Source organism: Dendropsophus ebraccatus, chromosome 1 (assembly GCF_027789765.1).
Source record: "Dendropsophus ebraccatus isolate aDenEbr1 chromosome 1, aDenEbr1.pat, whole genome shotgun sequence".
In the NCBI taxonomy this organism is placed as follows: domain Eukaryota; kingdom Metazoa; phylum Chordata; class Amphibia; order Anura; family Hylidae; genus Dendropsophus; species Dendropsophus ebraccatus.
This window is the reverse complement of record NC_091454.1, coordinates 987,030-1,006,609: the sequence shown is the minus strand read 5'-3', so window position 1 is coordinate 1,006,609 and position 19,580 is coordinate 987,030. Positions and strand designations below refer to the sequence as shown.

The 19,580-nt window shown below is 52.2% G+C and overlaps 1 protein-coding gene across 4 annotated transcripts in view; it reads right to left on the bottom strand.

The window, feature by feature from the left end:
* PIK3C2G (phosphatidylinositol-4-phosphate 3-kinase catalytic subunit type 2 gamma) overlaps positions 1 to 19,580 on the bottom strand; it is a 91,051-nt gene that overhangs the window by 6,532 nt on the left and 64,939 nt on the right. For all 4 annotated transcript variants that reach the window (XM_069963575.1, XM_069963572.1, XM_069963579.1 and 1 more), the window contains exons 18-25: positions 11,449 to 11,543; positions 11,142 to 11,322; positions 9,570 to 9,677; positions 9,339 to 9,431; positions 9,080 to 9,209; positions 5,719 to 5,834; positions 5,162 to 5,331; positions 1,736 to 1,892 (exon numbers count right to left, since the gene is read on the bottom strand). In XM_069963575.1, the coding sequence (XP_069819676.1) occupies positions 1,736 to 1,892; positions 5,162 to 5,331; positions 5,719 to 5,834; positions 9,080 to 9,209; positions 9,339 to 9,431; positions 9,570 to 9,677; positions 11,142 to 11,322; positions 11,449 to 11,543 (1,050 nt within the window). The remainder of the gene's footprint in view (positions 1 to 1,735; positions 1,893 to 5,161; positions 5,332 to 5,718; positions 5,835 to 9,079; positions 9,210 to 9,338; positions 9,432 to 9,569; positions 9,678 to 11,141; positions 11,323 to 11,448; positions 11,544 to 19,580) is intronic.

The window sequence follows — 19,580 nt, the reverse complement described above, 5'->3', positions numbered from 1 at the left end:
TACAGCAATGATCTCAGCGCTCTACACGCCCTACAGCAATGATCTCAGCGCTCTACACGCCCTACAGCAATGATCTCAGCGCTCTACACGCCCTACAGCAATGATCTCAGCGCTCTACACGCCCTACAGCAATGATCTCAGCTCCGGGGCGTCACTCAGCGCTCTACACGCCCTACAGCAATGATCTCAGCTCCGGGGCGTCACTCAGCGCTCTACACGCCCTACAGCAATGATCTCAGCGCTCTACACGCCCTACAGCAATGATCTCAGCGCTCTACACGCCCTACAGCAATGATCTCAGCGCTCTACACGCCCTACAGCAATGATCTCAGCGCTCTACACGCCCTACAGCAATGATCTCAGCGCTCTACACGCCCTACAGCAATGATCTCAGCGCTCTACACGCCCTACAGCAATGATCTCAGCGCTCTACACGCCCTACAGCAATGATCTCAGCGCTCTACACGCCCTACAGCAATGATCTCAGCGCTCTACACGCCCTACAGCAATGATCTCAGCGCTCTACACGCCCTACAGCAATGATCTCAGCGCTCTACACGCCCTACAGCAATGATCTCAGCGCTCTACACGCCCTACAGCAATGATCTCAGCGCTCTACACGCCCTACAGCAATGATCTCAGCGCTCTACACGCCCTACAGCAATGATCTCAGCTCTCTACACGCCCTACAGCAATGATCTCAGCGCTCTACACGCCCTACAGCAATGATCTCAGCGCTCTACACGCCCTACAGCAATGATCTCAGCGCTCTACACGCCCTACAGCAATGATCTCAGCGCTCTACACGCCCTACAGCAATGATCTCAGCGCTCTACACGCCCTACAGCAATGATCTCAGCGCTCTACATGCCCTACAGCAATGATCTCAGCGCTCTACACGCCCTACAGCAATGATCTCAGCGCTCTACACGCCCTACAGCAATGATCTCAGCGCTCTACACGCCCTACAGCAATGATCTCAGCGCTCTACACGCCCTACAGCAATGATCTCAGCGCTCTACACGCCCTACAGCAATGATCTCAGCGCTCTACACGCCCTACAGCAATGATCTCAGCTCCGGGGCGTCACTCAGCGCTCTACACGCCCTACAGCAATGATCTCAGCTCCGGGGCGTCACTCAGCGCTCTACACGCCCTACAGCAATGATCTCAGCGCTCTACACGCCCTACAGCAATGATCTCAGCGCTCTACACGCCCTACAGCAATGATCTCAGCGCTCTACACGCCCTACAGCAATGATCTCAGCGCTCTACACGCCCTACAGCAATGATCTCAGCACTCTACACGCCCTACAGCAATGATCTCAGCGCTCTACACGCCCTACAGCAATGATCTCAGCGCTCTACACGCCCTACAGCAATGATCTCAGCACTCTACACGCCCTACAGCAATGATCTCAGCGCTCTACACGCCCTACAGCAATGATCTCAGCACTCTACACGCCCTACAGCAATGATCTCAGCACTCTACACGCCCTACAGCAATGATCTCAGCGCTCTACACGCCCTACAGCAATGATCTCAGCTCCGGGGGCGATCACTCAGCGCTCTACACGCCCTACAGCAATGATCTCAGATCTGACTGGAAGGAAAGGGAGGTCGCTGCATAAACCAGGAGGCTCAGGATGAGCAGAGCTTTAGGCCCCTCCCTCAGAGCAGAATGACATCATCTCCAGCTGTGATGTCAACAGTAACAACCATGGGGGTGGCTCACCAGCTCCAGGAGGGTGATGATCAGCGCGCTGTGCCGGCGGAGCACGTTGTAGGCGCAGCAGCAGAGCTTCACAAACTCCTGAGCGCGCTGCGGGCACTGCCCCCCCTGGGTGATGAAGGACTCCATCTCCGTGGTGAAGATAAAGGGCGCCCGATCCCTGCAAGGTGCAGATCATCAGTCATCTGACCCCCAGCAGCCGCATACAGCACCTCACACCTCAGCTTCTCCATCGCTTCTCACCTGACCCCCAGCAGCCGCATACAGCACCTCACACCTCAGCTTCCTCATCACTTCTCACCTGACCCCCAGCAGCCGCATACAGCACCCCGCACCTCAGCTTCCTCATCACTTCTCACCTGACCCCCAGGAGCCGCATACAGCACCTCACACCTCAGCTTCCTCATCACTTCTCACCTGACCCCCAGCAGCCGCATACAGCACCTCACACCTCAGCTTCCTCATCACTTCTCACCTGATCCCCAGCAGCCGCATACAGCACCCCGCACCTCAGCTTCTCCATCGCTTCTCACCTGACCCCCAGCAGCCGCATACAGCACCCCGCACCTCAGCTTCTCCATCGCTTCTCACCTGACCCCCAGCAGCCGCATACAGCACCTCACACCTCAGCTTCCTCATCACTTCTCACCTGACCCCCAGCAGCCGCATACAGCACCCCGCACCTCAGCTTCTCCATCGCTTCTCACCTGACCCCCAGCAGCCGCATACAGCACCCCGCACCTCAGCTTCCTCATCACTTCTCACCTGACCCCCAGCAGCCACATACAGCACCTCACACCTCAGCTTCCTCATCACTTGTCACCTGACCCCCAGCAGCCGCATACAGCACCCCGCACCTCAGCTTCTCCATCGCTTCTCACCTGACCCCCAGCAGCCGCATACAGCACCTCACACCTCAGCTTCCTCATCACTTCTCACCTGACCCCCAGCAGCCACATACAGCACCTCACACCTCAGCTTCCTCATCACTTCTCACCTGACCCCCAGCAGCCACATACAGCACCTCACACCTCAGCTTCCTCATCACTTCTCACCTGACCCCCAGCAGCCGCATACAGCACCTCACACCTCAGCTTCCTCATCACTTGTCACCTGACCCCCAGCAGCCGCATACAGCACCCCGCACCTCAGCTTCTCCATCGCTTCTCACCTGACCCCCAGCAGCCGCATACAGCACCCCGCACCTCAGCTTCTCCATCGCTTCTCACCTGACCCCCAGCAGCCGCATACAGCACCCCGCACCTCAGCTTCCTCATCACTTCTCACCTGACCCCCAGGAGCCGCATACAGCACCTCACACCTCAGCTTCCTCATCACTTCTCACCTGACCCCCAGCAGCCGCATACAGCACCTCACACCTCAGCTTCCTCATCACTTCTCACCTGACCCCCAGCAGCCGCATACAGCACCTCACACCTCAGCTTCCTCATCACTTCTCACCTGACCCCCAGCAGCCGCATACAGCACCCCGCACCTCAGCTTCCTCATCACTTCTCACCTGACCCCCAGCAGCCGCATACAGCACCTCACACCTCAGCTTCCTCATCACTTCTCACCTGACCCCCAGCAGCCACATACAGCACCTCACACCTCAGCTTCCTCATCACTTGTCACCTGACCCCAGCAGCCGCATACAGCACCCCGCACCTCAGCTTCCTCATCACTTCTCACCTGACCCCCAGCAGCCGCATACAGCACCCCACACCTCAGCTTCCTCATCACTTCTCACCTGACCCCCAGCAGCCGCATACAGCACCCTGCACCTCAGCTTCCTCATCACTTCTCACCTGACCCCCAGCAGCCGCATACAGCACCTCACACCTCAGCTTCCTCATCACTTCTCACCTGACCCCCAGCAGCCGCATACAGCACCTCACACCTCAGCTTCCTCATCACTTGTCACCTGACCCCAGCAGCCACATACAGCACCCCGCACCTCAGCTTCCTCATCACTTCTCACCTGACCCCCAGCAGCCGCATACAGCACCCCGCACCTCAGCTTCCTCATCACTTCTCACCTGACCCCCAGCAGCCGCATACAGCACCCCGCACCTCAGCTTCCTCATCACTTGTCACCTGACCCCCAGCAGCCGCATACAGCACCTCACACCTCAGCTTCCTCATCACTTCTCACCTGACCCCCAGCAGCCGCATACAGCACCTCACACCTCAGCTTCCTCATCACTTCTCACCTGACCCCCAGCAGCCGCATACAGCACCCCGCACCTCAGCTTCCTCATCACTTGTCACCTGACCCCCAGCAGCCGCATACAGCACCTCACACCTCAGCTTCCTCATCACTTCTCACCTGACCCCCAGCAGCCGCATACAGCACCTCACACCTCAGCTTCCTCATCACTTGTCACCTGACCCCAGCAGCCACATACAGCACCCCGCACCTCAGCTTCCTCATCACTTGTCACCTGACCCCCAGCAGCCGCATACAGCACCCCGCACCTCAGCTTCCTCATCACTTCTCACCTGACCCCCAGCAGCCGCATACAGCACCCCGCACCTCAGCTTCCTCATCACTTCTCACCTGACCCCAGCAGCCGCATACAGCACCTCACACCTCAGCTTCCTCATCACTTCTCACCTGACCCCCAGCAGCCGCATACAGCACCCCGCACCTCAGCTTCTCCATCACTTCTCACCTGACCCCCAGCAGCCGCATACAGCACCCCGCACCTCAGCTTCCTCATCACTTGTCACCTGACCCCCAGCAGCCGCATACAGCACCTCACACCTCAGCTTCCTCATCACTTCTCACCTGACCCCCAGCAGCCGCATACAGCACCCCGCACCTCAGCTTCCTCATCACTTGTCACCTGACCCCCAGCAGCCGCATACAGCACCTCACACCTCAGCTTCCTCATCACTTCTCACCTGACCCCCAGCAGCCGCATACAGCACCTCACACCTCAGCTTCCTCATCACTTCTCACCTGACCCCCAGCAGCCGCATACAGCACCTCACACCTCAGCTTCCTCATCACTTCTCACCTGACCCCCAGCAGCCGCATACAGCACCCCGCACCTCAGCTTCCTCATCACTTCTCACCTGACCCCCAGCAGCCGCATACAGCACCTCACACCTCAGCTTCTCCATCGCTTCTCACCTGACCCCCAGCAGCCGCATACAGCACCCCGCACCTCAGCTTCCTCATCACTTCTCACCTGACCCCCAGCAGCCGCATACAGCACCCCGCACCTCAGCTTCCTCATCACTTCTCACCTGACCCCCAGCAGCCGCATACAGCACCTCACACCTCAGCTTCCTCATCACTTCTCACCTGACCCCCAGCAGCCGCATACAGCACCCCGCACCTCAGCTTCCTCATCACTTCTCACCTGACCCCCAGCAGCCGCATACAGCACCCCGCACCTCAGCTTCCTCATCACTTCTCACCTTTTAATCGATCCAAACATCTGCGCATTTCCCAAAAACTTCCCGAAGTCGATGTGGAACATGTGGCCGTCGCTGGTGAGCATGATGTTGTCATTGTGGCGGTCACACACGCCCAGGAGGAAGGTGACAACGCACCAACCCGCACAGGAGAACAGGAAGTTGTCAGAAGCCTGAGGAGGAGATGAGAATGCAGGATCCTGGGATACAGGCTCTGTGCTGCCACCTCTGGTGGGTTATAGGTCAGAGGTCAGAGTAGGTCACATGACCTTCCCAGAGAGAGAGAGAGAAGGAAGAAACCAAGCGGTGCTGCCCAGACCAGGGAAGGAGGTCTAGTCTAGTCAGTGCAGTGTCTAGTCTGACTCAGGTCAGTGAGTAGTACATTGTAGGACTGTCAGCCTGATGTATGGTGGGGAAGGGGCAGTACACTAGAGGGGTGTCATCTGTATGGTGGGGGGGAGGGGCAGTACACTAGAGGGGTGTCATCTGTATGGTGGGGGGGAGGGGCAGTACACTAGAGGGGTGTCATCTGTATGGTGGGGGGGGGGAGGGCTTAGTACCGTCTTGTTGTTGTGGAACCATTTCTTCATCGATGAGTCCTTCAGGGGCCCGAATAGTCCACTTTTGTTCTGGATTTTGGCCAAAGTTACAGAATCTGGAACCAATTGAATCAAACCTGGAAGAAAGAAAGAAATGTTAAGTACGTTTTCCTCGGCCCTCATCTGTGATCCTCACCCCCTTATCCCTCATCTGTGATCCTCACCCCCTTATCCCTCATCCTCGGCCCTCATCTGTGATCCTCACCCCCTTATCCCTCATCTGTGATCCTCACCCCCTTATCCCTCATCTGTGATCCTCACCCCCTTATCCTTCATCCTCGGCCCTCATCTGTGATCCTCACACCCTTATCCCTCGGCCCTCATCTGTGATCCTCACCCCCTTATCCCTCATCTGTGATCCTCACCCCCTTATCCCACATCCTCGGCCCTCATCTGTGATCCTCACCCCCTTATCCCTCATCTGTGATCCTCACCCCCTTATCCCTCATCTGTGATCCTCACCCCCTTATCCCTCATCCTCGGCCCTCATCTGTGATCCTCACCCCCTTATCCCTCATCTGTGATCCTCACCCCCTTATCCTTCATCCTCAGCCCTCATCTGTGATCCTCACCCCCTTATCCCTCATCTGTGATCCTCACCCCCTTATCCCTCATCCTCGGCCCTCATCTGTGATCCTCACCCCTTTATCCCTCATCTGTGATCCTCACCCCCTTATCCCTCATCCTCGGCCCTCATCTGTGATCCTCACCCCCTTATCCCTCATCTGTGATCCTCACCCCCTTATCCTTCATCCTCGGCCCTCATCTGTGATCCTCACCCCCTTATCCCTCATCTGTGATCCTCACCCCCTTATCCCTCATCCTCGGCCCTCATCTGTGATCCTCACCCCCTTATCCCTCATCTGTGATCCTCACCCCCTTATCCTTCATCCTCAGCCCTCATCTGTGATCCTCACCCCCTTATCCTTCATCCTCGGCCCTCATCTGTGATCCTCACCCCCTTATCCCTCATCTGTGATCCTCACCCCCTTATCCCTCATCCTCGGCCCTCATCTGTGATCCTCACCCCCTTATCCTTCATCCTCGGCCCTCATCTGTGATCCTCACACCCTTATCCCTCGGCCCTCATCTGTGATCCTCACCCCCTTATCCTTCATCCTCGGCCCTCATCTGTGATCCTCACACCCTTATCCCTCATCTGTGATCCTCACCCCCTTATCCCTCATCCTCGGACCTCATCTGTGATCCTCACCCCCTTATCCCTCATCCTCGGCCCTCATCTGTGATCCTCACCCCCTTATCCCTCATCCTCGGACCTCATCTGTGATCCTCACCCCCTTATCCCTCATCCTCGGCCCTCATCTGTGATCCTCACCTCCTTATTCCTCATCTGTGATCCTCACACCCTTATCCGTCATCCTCGACCCTCATCTGTGATCCTCACCCCCTTATCCCTCATCTGTGATCCTCACACACTTATCCGTCATCCTCGGCCCTCATCTGTGATCCTCACCCCCTTATCCCTCATCCTCGGACCTCATCTGTGATCCTCACCCCCTTATCCCTCATCCTCGGCCCTCATCTGTGATCCTCACCTCCTTATTCCTCATCTGTGATCCTCACACCCTTATCCGTCATCCTCGGCCCTCATCTGTGATTCTCACCCCCTTATCCCTCATCCTCGGCCCTCATCTGTGATCCTCACCCCCTTATCCTTCATCCTCAGCCCTCATCTGTGATCCTCACCCCCTTATCCCTCATCCTCGGCCCTCATCTGTGATCCTCACCTCCTTATTCCTCATCTGTGATCCTCACACCCTTTTCCGTCATCCTCGGCCCTCATCTGTGATCCTCACCCCTTTATCCCTCATCTGTGATCCTCACCCACTTATCCGTCATCCTCGGCCCTCATCTGTGATCCTCACCCCCTTATCCCTCATTCTCGGCCCTCATCTGTGACCCTCACCCCCTTAGTCCTTCTCTCTGATCCTCACCCCCTTATCAGTCATCCTCGGCCCTCATCCTTACCCCCTTATCCCTCATCTTCCCACTTGGCCCTCATCTTTGATCTCTTATTATTATTCAGTCAGTATCAGTGATCGCCCATCATTGTCATCATTGGCTCTTCATTTATCAGTGGTCATCAGCCATCATGCGTGATCATTAGTCTTCAGCGTTGGTTGTCAGTCATCACTGGCAATCCTAATTATCCATGCTCATCAAGCCTAATCTGTAATAATCATTCTTCACCAACCAGAAGACATCATCTATGTATCATCCTCCTCAACCTAGAAATTATCTGGGGTCAACAGTTACCAGTGATGACCAATCTGAGGTCCACATCCATCTGTAGCCACAAATCACCAGTGGTCACCATCCCTCAGAGGCCACCAATATTCAGTGGTCACTATCCCTCAGAGGCCACCAATATTCAGTGGTCACCATCCCTCAGAGGCCACCAATATTCAGTGGTCACCATTCATTTGGAGGACACCAATCACCAGTGGTCACCATCCCTCAGAGGCCACCAATCACCAGTGGTCACCATCCCTCAGAGGCCACCAATCACCAGTGGTCACCATCCCTCTGAGGTCACCAATATTCAGTGGTCACCATCCCTCTGAGGTCACCAATATTCAGTGGTCACCTTCCCTCTGAGGTCACCAATATTCAGTGGTCACCATCCCTCGGAGGACACCAATCACCAGTGGTCACCATCCCTCTGAGGTCACCAATCACCAGTGGTCACCATCCCTCGGAGGCCACCAATATTCAGTGGTCACCATCCCTCAGAGGTCACCATCCCTCGGAGGCCACCAATCACCAGTGGTCACCATTCCTCTGAGGCCACCAATATTCAGTGGTCACCATCCCTCGGAGGCCACCAATATTCAGTGGTCACCATCCCTCGGAGGCCACCAATATTCAGTGGTCACCATCCCTCAGAGGTCACCATCCCTCTGAGGTCACCAATCACCAGTGGTCACCATCCCTCTGAGGTCACCAATCACCAGTGCTCACCATCCCTCGGAGGCCACCAATATTCATTGGTCACCATCCCTCGGAGGCCACCAATATTCAGTGGTCACCATCCCTCGGAGGCCACCCATCACCAGTGGTCACCATCCCTCGGAGGCCACCAATCACCAGTGGTCACCATCCCTCGGAGGCCACCAATCACCAGTGGTCACCATCCCTCTGAGGCCACCAATCAGCAGTGGTCACCGTCCCTCTGAGGCCACCAATCACCAGTGGTCCCCAATCATGTGAGGCCACCGATCATCTGAGGTCTTTAAACAAATATGGTCACCTGTGGTCACCGAATCCTGCGTTATAGCGGGGGTTCCTGGCAGTCACTGACCTTGCTTGCGACCGGTAGACATGCATCGGTAGGTGATCATCCGTAGGTCTAGTCCCTCATGCAGCCAGATCCTGTCCATGATCTCCACCAGCTGAAGGACCAGCACATCTTGCCTCATGTCATCTCCAATCTGCAGGGATCAGAATTCCCCCATCAAGAGCTGCACATGACCTGACCGTACCATTACATCATACTGGAGGTGTCCAGGTCCTCATTGTATCCATGAAGCAGGCAGCTCAGGATGAGCAGGGAGACGCACCTTGTACATGAGGTGGACGTTCGGCCCCTGCTCGTCAGAGTTGATGAAGGAGATTTTCAGAGGTTTGGCGTTAGATTTAAAGAAAGAGCATAACTGGAAGAGAAGAGGATGATGAGAGTGATCATACATCACACACACAACCTGTACCCCGAAGCAGCGCTTACTAATCACACATACTCCCATCATCCACCCTGCCCCCCCCCCCCCCCCGTCAGCCAACTTTCTTCTTACATCTCGCTCGATCCCTTTCACAACAATCGCAGGGTCTTGGGGAAGGCGACAACTTCCAACTTCCTCAAAGAAGCGATCAAGATGGTGAAGTCCAAGCATCAGGGCATCCTGTGGGGAGACAATGGCTGAGATTACCGAGTGGAGGGGTCATGGGTGAGGCTCCTGAGGGGGTGAAACTGCAGACCACTCCTCCTGCAAAGGGCACCGCAGCCCACACTCGCCTTTCTCCTCAGCGCTCGCCTCCCTCCCCTCCTCAGCGCTCGCCTCCCTCCCCTCCTCAGCGCTCGCCTCCCTCCCCTCCTCAGCGCTCGCCTCCCTCCCCTCCTCAGCGCTCGCCTCCCTCCCCTCCGCAGCGCTCGCCTCCCTCCCCTCCGCAGCGCTCGCCTCCCTCCCCTCCGCAGCGCTCGCCTCCCTCCCCTCCGCAGCGCTCGCCTCCCTCCCCTCCGCAGCGCTCGCCTCCCTCCCCTCCTCAGCGCTCGCCTCCCTCCCCTCCTCAGCGCTCGCCTCCCTCCCCTCCTCAGCGCTCGCCTCCCTCCCCTCCTCCGCGCTCGCCTCCCTCCCCTCCTCAGCGCTCGCCTCCCTCCCCTCCTCAGCGCTCGCCTCCCTCCCCTCCTCAGCGCTCGCCTCCCTCCCCTCCTCAGCGCTCGCCTCCCTCCCCTCCTCAGCGCTCGCCTCCCTCCCCTCCTCCGCGCTCGCCTTCTTCCTCTCCTCCGCGCTCGCCTTCCTCCCCTCCTCCGCGCTCGCCTTCTTCCCCTCCTCAGCGCTCGCCTCCCTCCCCTCCTCAGCGCTCGCCTCCCTCCCCTCCTCAGCGCTCGCCTCCCTCCCCTCCTCAGCGCTCGCCTCCCTCCCCTCCTCAGCGCTCGCCTCCCTCCCCTCCTCAGCGCTCGCCTCCCTCCCCTCCTCAGCGCTCGCCTCCCTCCCCTCCGCAGCGCTCGCCTCCCTCCCCTCCGCAGCGCTCGCCTCCCTCCCCTCCTCAGCGCTCGCCTCCCTCCCCTCCGCAGCGCTCGCCTCCCTCCCCTCCTCAGCGCTCGCCTCCCTCCCCTCCTCAGCGCTCGCCTCCCTCCCCTCCTCAGCGCTCGCCTCCCTCCCCTCCTCAGCGCTCGCCTCCCTCCCCTCCTCAGCGCTCGCCTCCCTCCCCTCCTCAGCGCTCGCCTCCCTCCCCTCCTCAGCGCTCGCCTCCCTCCCCTCCTCAGCGCTCGCCTCCCTCCCCTCCTCAGCGCTCGCCTCCCTCCCCTCCTCAGCGCTCGCCTCCCTCCCTTCCTCAGCGCTCGCCTCCCTCCCCTCCTCAGCGCTCGCCTCCCTCCCCTCCTCCGCGCTCGCCTCCCTCCCCTCCTCCGCGCTCGCCTCCCTCCCCTCCTCCGCGCTCGCCTTCCTCCTCTCCTCCGCGCTCGCCTTCTTCCCCTCCTCCGCGCTCACCTTCCTCCCCTCCCTCCCCTCCTCCGCGCTCGCCTCCCTCCCCTCCTCCGCGCTCGCCTCCCTCCCCTCCTCAGCGCTCGCCTCCCTCCCCTCCTCCTCAGCGCTCGCCTCCCTCCCCTCCTCCGCGCTCGCCTTCTTCCCCTCCTCCGCGCTCACCTTCCTCCCCTCCTCCGCACTGTTCTTCACTTTCCCTGCGACGTCTTCCAGGATTCTCAGGAGTCGCCTCTGTTTGGAGAATTCATGGCTCAGGGCGCGGCCGGCACAGCGCTGCACGGCATCCACCAGGCGGCCATACAAACCTCGGTAATGGGGCTCTGAAGTGGCAGCTGTCAGCAGCCTGTGGGCAAAAAATTATCAGCAACCCAGCTCCTCAGTGTATCTAATCCTATGGGCAGGTACCACCCCGAGTCATCAGGAACACTGCACTGAGTGTATCTAATCCTATGTATCTAATCCTTCTCACCAGTACAGTCTGTGTGCCACCTGAATGCTCTGCAGCGCACGGTGGAGGAGGAGCTGCACCAGACCGCCATCCAGACGCCACTCAAACTTCACTGCCTGTCAGGAGAAAGCATCAGGGTCAGCAGAAGCTCTGCTCACTGTCACTCCTGACTCTGTCCTGGCTCCCTGTCTCTGACACAAACATGAAACACCAAGTCCTAAGAAGAGACAGAGAGTAGGAGGAGGAGGAGGAGGAGGAAGAGGATGACAAAGAGGAGGAGGAGGAGGAGGATGACAAAGAGGAGGAGGATGATAACAAAGAGGAGGAGGAGGATGACGAAGAGGAGGAGGATGACGAAGAGGAGGATGAGGAGGAGGATGACGAAGAGGAGGATGAGCAGGAGAATGACGAAGAGGAGGATGAGGAAAAGGATGAGGAGGATGACGAGGAAGAGGAGGAGGATGACTAAGAGGAGGAGGATGACTAAGAGGAGGAGGATGACGAAGAGGAGGAGGAGGATGACTAAGAGGAGGATGAATAAGAGGAGGAGGATGACGAAGAGGAGGAGGAGGAGGATGACGAAGAGGAGGAGGAAGAGGATGACAAACAGGAGGAGGATGACGAAGAGGAGGAGGAGGAGGATGACGAAGAGGAGGAGGAAGAGGATGACAAACAGGAGGAGGATGACGAAGAGGAGGAGGAGGATGACGAAGAGGAGGAGGAAGAGGATGACAAAGAGGAGGAGGATGACGAAGAGGAGGAGGAGGAGGATGACGAAGAGGAGGAGGAGGAGGATGACGAAGAGGAGGAGGAAGAGGAGGAGGATGACGAAGAGGAGGAGGAGAATAAAGGAGTATGAGAAGAAGGGGGGAGGAGGATAAAAAAGGGGGAGGAGGATAAAGAAGGGGGGAGGAGGATAAAGAAGGGGGGAGGAGGATAAAGAAGGGGGGAGGAGGATAAAGCAGAAGAAGACTAAGAAGGGGAAGAGGATATAGAAGGAGGAGGATAAAGGAGAGAATGACTAAGAAGGAGAAGAGATGGATGACTAAAAAGAGTTAGAGGATAAAGGAGGGGAGGAGGAACAGGAGGATGATAAGGAGGATTTGGAGAATAAAGAGGAGGAGGATAATGAAGAGGATTAAAAAAAAAAAAAAAAGAGGAGGGAGGGAGGAGGATGAAGAAGATGAGAAGGAGAAACAGAAGGAGGAGGATTAAGACAAGAAGGATAAGGAGGAGAAGCAGAATGATAAAAAGGAGGATAAAGGAGAAGAGGAGGATAATGAAGAAAAGGAGGAGGAGGAGGAGGATGAAGTGACATTAGGTTAGTGACATAGGAGGAAGGTTGGTGCATGGAAACCTTTATATATGTTACAGGAGGAAGAAGGGAAAGGAGGACATCATGGAAACCTTTATATATGTTACAGGAGGAAGAAGGGAAAGGGAGGACATGATGGAACCTTTATATATGTTATAGGAGGAAGAAGGGAAAGGGAGGACATGATGGAAACCTTTATATATGTTACAGGAGGAAGAAGGGAAAGGGAGGACATGATGGAAACCTTTATATATGTTACAGGGGGAAGAAGGGAAAGGAGGACATGATGGAAACCTTTATATATGTTAAAGGAGGAAGAAGGGAAAGGGGGACATGATGGAAACCTTTATATATGTTACAGGGGGAAGAAGGGAAAGGAGGGACATAATGGAAACCTTTATATATGATACACAGAGGGAAGAAGGGAAAGGAGGGACATGATGGAAACCTTTATATATGTTACAGGAGGAAGAAGGGAAAGGGAGGACATGATGGAAACCTTTATATATGTTACAGGGGGAAGAAGGGAAAGGGAGGACATGATGGAAACCTTTATATATGTTACAGGAGGAGGAAGAAGGGAAGGGGGACATGATGGAAACCTTTATATATGTTACAGGGGGAAGAAGGGAAAGGGAGGACATAATGGAAACCTTTATATATGTTACAGGAGGAGGAAGAAGGGAAAGGAGGGTCATGATGGAAACCTTTATATATGTTACAGGAGGAAGAAGGGAAAGGGGACATGATGGAAACCTTTATATATGTTACAGGAGGAAGAAGGGAAAGGAGGGACATGATGGAAACCTTTATATATGTTACAGGAGGAGGAAGAAGGGAAAGGGGGGACATGATGGAAACCTTTATATATGTTACAGGGGGAAGAAGGGAAAGGGAGGACATGATGGAAACCTTTATATATGTTACAGGAGGAAGAAGGGAAAGGGAGGACATGATGGAAACCTTTATATATGTTACAGGGGGAAGAAGGGAAAGGAGGGACATGATGGAAACCTTTATATATGTTACAGGAGGAAGAAGGGAAAGTGGGGACATGATGGAAACCTTTATATATGTTACAGGGGGAAGAAGGGAAAGGGAGGACATGATGGAACCTTTATATATGTTACAGGAGGGAAGAAGGGAAAGGGAGGACATGATGGAAACCTTTATATATGTTACAGGAGGAAGAAGGGAAAGGGAGGACATGATGGAAACCTTTATATATGTTACAGGAGGAAGAAGGGAAAGGGAGAACATAATGGAAAACTTTATATATGTTACAGGGGGAAGAAGGGAAAGGGGAGACATGATGGAAACCTTTATATATGTTACAGGAGGAAGAAGGGAAAGGGGACATGATGGAAACCTTTATATATGTTACAGGGGGAAGAAGGGAAAGGGAGGACATGATGGAAACCTTTATATATGTTACAGGAGGAGGAAGAAGGGAAAGGGGGGACATGATGGAAACCTTTATATATGTTACAGGGGGGAAGAAGAGAAAGGGGGGACATGATGGAAACCTTTATATACAGGAGGAAGAAGGGAAAGGAGGACATGATGGAAACCTTTATATATGTTACAGGAAGAGGAAGAAGGGGAAGGGATGACATGATGGAAACCTTTATATATGTTACAGGAGGGAAGAAGGGAAAGGGGGGACATGATGGAAACCTTTATATTTGTTACAGGAGGAAGAAGGGAAAGGAGGGACATGATGGAAACCTTTATATATGTTACAGGAGGAAGAAGGGAAAGGGAGGACATGATGGAAACCTTTATATACTGTATGTTACAGGGGGAAGAAGGGAAAGGAGGACATGATGGAAACCTTTATATATGTTACAGGAGGAAGAAGGGAAAGGGAGGACATGATGGAACCTTTATATATGTTATAGGAGGAAGAAGGGAAAGGGAGGACATGATGGAAACCTTTATACATGTTACAGGAGGAAGAAGGGAAAGGGAGGACATGATGGAAACCTTTATATATGTTACTGGAGGAAGAAGGGAAAGGAGGACATGATGGAAACCTTTATATATGTTACAGGAGGAAGAAGGGAAAAGGAGGGACATGATGGAAACCTTTATATATGTTACAGGAGGAAGAAGGGAAAGGAGGACATGATGGAAACCTTTATATATGTTACAGGAGGAAGAAGGGAAAGGGGGACATGATGGAAACCTTTATATATGTTACAGGGGGAAGAAGGGAAAGGAGGGACATGATGGAAACCTTTATATATGTTACACAGAGGGAAGAAGGGAAAGGAGGGACATGATGGAAACCTTTATATATGTTACAGGGGGAAGAAGGGAAAGGGGAGACATGATGGAAACCTTTATATATGTTACAGGAGGGAAGAAGGGAAAGGGAGGACATGATGGAAACCTTTATATATGTTACAGGAGGGAAGAAGGGAAAGGAGGGACATGATGGAAACCTTTATATATGTTACAGGAGGAAGAAGGGAAAGGGGGGGGGGCATGATGGAAACCTTTATATATGTTACAGGGGGAAGAAGGGAAAGGGAGGACATGATGGAAACCTTTATATATGTTACAGGAGGAAGAAGGGAAAGGGAGGACATGATGGAAACCTTTATATATGTTACAGGGGGAAGAAGGGAAAGGAGGGACATGATGGAAACCTTTATATATGTTACAGGAGGAAGAAGGGAAAGGGGGGACATGATGGAAACCTTTATATATGTTACAGGAGGAAGAAGGGAAAGGGGGGACATGATGGAAACCTTTATATATGTTACAGGGGGAAGAAGGGAAAGGGGGGACATGATGGAAACCTTTATATATGTTACAGGGGGAAGAAGGGAAAGGGAGGACATGATGGAAACCTTTATATATGTTACAGGAGGAAGAAGGGAAAGAGGGGACATGATGGAAACCTTTATATATGTTACAGGAGGAGGAAGAAGGGAAAGGGGGGACATGATGGAAACCTTTATATATGTTACAGGGGGGAAGAAGAGAAAGGGGGGACATGATGGAAACCTTTATATACAGGAGGAAGAAGGGAAAGGAGGGACATGATGGAAACCTTTATATACTGTATGTTACAGGGGGAAGAAGGGAAAGTAGGGACATGATGGAAACCTTTATATATGTTACAGGAGGAGGAAGAAGGGAAAGGAGGGACATGATGGAAACCTTTATATATGTTACAGGGGGAAGAAGGTAAAGGAGGACATGATGGAAACCTTTATATATGTTACAGGAGGAAGAAGGGAAAGGAGGACATGATGGAAACCTTTATATATGTTACAGGAGGAAGAAGGGAAAGGGAGGACATGATGGAAACCTTTATATATGTTACAGGAGGAAGAAGGGAAAGGGAGGACATGATGGAAACCTTTATATATGTTACTGGAGGAAGAAGGGAAAGGAGGACATGATGGAAACCTTTATATATGTTACAGGAGGAAGAAGGGGAAGGGGGGACATGATGGAAACCTTTATATATGTTACAGGAGGAAGAAGGGAAAGGGAGGACATGATGGAAACCTTTATATATGTTACTGGAGGAAGAAGGGAAAGGAGGACATGATGGAAACCTTTATATATGTTACAGGAGGAAGAAGGGAAAGGGAGGACATGATGAAAACCTTTATATATGTTACAGGAGGAAGAAGGGAAAGGGAGGACATGATGGAAACCTTTATATATGTTACAGGAGGAAGAAGGGAAAGGGAGGACATGATGGAAACCTTTATATATGTTACAGGAGGAAGAAGGGAAAGGGAGGACATAATGGAAACCTTTATATATGTTACAGGGGGAAGAAGGGAAAGGGGAGACATGATGGAAACCTTTATATATGTTACAGGAGGAAGAAGGGAAAGGGGACATGATGGAAACCTTTATATATGTTACAGGGGGAAGAAGGGAAAGGGAGGACATGATGGAAACCTTTATATATGTTACAGGAGGAGGAAGAAGGGAAAGGGGGGACATGATGGAAACCTTTATATATGTTACAGGAGGAAGAAGGGAAAGGGGGGACATGATGGAAACCTTTATATATGTTACAGGAGGAAGAAGGGAAAGGGGGGACATGATGGAAACCTTTATATATGTTACAGGAGGAGGAAGAAGGGAAAGGGGGGACATGATGGAAACCTTTATATATGTTACAGGAGGAAGAAGGGAAAGGGAGGACATGATGGAAACCTTTATATATGTTACAGGGGGAAGAAGGGAAAGGAGGGACATAATGGAAACCTTTATATATGATACACAGAGGGAAGAAGGGAAAGGGAGGACATGATGGAAACCTTTATATATGTTACAGGAGGAGGAAGAAGGGAAGGGGGACATGATGGAAACCTTTATATATGTTACAGGGGGAAGAAGGGAAAGGGAGGACATAATGGAAACCTTTATATATGTTACAGGAGGAGGAAGAAGGGAAAGGAGGGTCATGATGGAAACCTTTATATATGTTACAGGAGGAAGAAGGGAAAGGGAGGACATGATGGAAACCTTTATATATGTTACAGGAGGAAGAAGGGAAAGGGGACATGATGGAAACCTTTATATATGTTACAGGAGGAAGAAGGGAAAGGAGGGACATGATGGAAACCTTTATATATGTTACAGGAGGAGGAAGAAGGGAAAGGGGGGACATGATGGAAACCTTTATATATGTTACAGGAGGAAGAAGGGAAAGGGGGGACATGATGGAAACCTTTATATATGTTACAGGGGGAAGAAGGGAAAGGGAGGACATGAAGGAAACCTTTATATATGTTACAGGAGGAAGAAGGGAAAGGGAGGACATGATGGAAACCTTTATATATGTTACAGGGGGAAGAAGGGAAAGGAGGGACATGATGGAAACCTTTATATATGTTACAGGAGGAAGAAGGGAAAGGGAGGACATGATGGAAACCTTTATATATGTTACAGGAGGAAGAAGGGAAAGGGGGGACATGATGGAAACCTTTATATATGTTACAGGGGGAAGAAGGGAAAGGGAGGACATGATGGAACCTTTATATATGTTACAGGAGGGAAGAAGGGAAAGGGAGGACATGATGGAAACCTTTATATATGTTACAGGAGGAAGAAGGGAAAGGGAGGACATGATGGAAACCTTTATATATGTTACAGGAGGAAGAAGGGAAAGGGAGAACATAATGGAAAACTTTATATATGTTACAGGGGGAAGAAGGGAAAGGGGAGACATGATGGAAACCTTTATATATGTTACAGGAGGAAGAAGGGAAAGGGGACATGATGGAAACCTTTATATATGTTACAGGGGGAAGAAGGGAAAGGGAGGACATGATGGAACCTTTATATATGTTACAGGAGGGAAGAAGGGAAAGGGAGAACATAATGGAAAACTTTATATATGTTACAGGGGGAAGAAGGGAAAGGGGAGACATGATGGAAACCTTTATATATGTTACAGGGGGAAGAAGGGAAAGGGAGGACATGATGGAAACCTTTATATATGTTACAGGAGGAGGAAGAAGGGAAAGGGGGGACATGATGGAAACCTTTATATATGTTACAGGAGGAAGAAGGGAAAGGGGGGACATGATGGAAACCTTTATATATGTTACAGGAGGAAGAAGGGAAAGGGGGGACATGATGGAAACCTTTATATATGTTACAGGAGGAGGAAGAAGGGAAAGGGGGGACATGATGGAAACCTTTATATATGTTACAGGGGGGAAGAAGAGAAAGGGGGGACATGATGGAAACCTTTATATACAGGAGGAAGAAGGGAAAGGAGGACATGATGGAAACCTTTATATATGTTACAGGAAGAGGAAGAAGGGGAAGGGATGACATGATGGAAACCTTTATATATGTTACAGGAGGAAGAAGGGAAAGGAGGGACATGATGGAAACCTTTATATATGTTACAGGAGGGAAGAAGGGAAAGGGGGGACATGATGGAAACCTTTATATTTGTTACAGGAGGAAGAAGGGAAAGGAGGGACATGATGGAAACCTTTATATATGTTACAGGAGGAAGAAGGGAAAGGGAGGACATGATGGAAACCTTTATATACTGTATGTTACAGGGGGAAGAAGGGAAAGGAGGACATGATGGAAACCTTTATATATGTTACAGGAGGAAGAAGGGAAAGGGAGGACATGATGGAACCTTTATATATGTTATAGGAGGAAGAAGGGAAAGGGAGGACATGATGGAAACCTTTATACATGTTACAGGAGGAAGAAGGGAAAGGGAGGACATGATGGAAACCTTTATATATGTTACTGGAGGAAGAAGGGAAAGGAGGACATGATGGAAACCTTTATATATGTTACAGGAGGAAGAAGGGAAAAGGAGGGACATGATGGAAACCTTTATATATGTTACAGGAGGAAGAAGGGAAAGGAGGACATGATGGAAACCTTTATATATGTTACAGGAGGAAGAAGGGAAAGGGGGACATGATGGAAACCTTTATATATGTTACAGGGGGAAGAAGGGAAAGGAGGGACATGATGGAAACCTTTATATATGTTACACAGAGGGAAGAAGGGAAAGGAGGGACATGATGGAAACCTTTATATATGTTACAGGGGGAAGAAGGGAAAGGGGAGACATGATGGAAACCTTTATATATGTTACAGGAGGGAAGAAGGGAAAGGGAGGACATGATGTAAACCTTTATATATGTTACAGGAGGAAGAAGGGAAAGGAGGGACATGATGGAAACCTTTATATATGTTACAGGAGGGAAGAAGGGAAAGGGGGGACATGATGGAAACCTTTATATATGTTACAGGAGGAAGAAGGGAAAGGGGGGGGGCATGATGGAAACCTTTATATATGTTACAGGGGGAAGAAGGG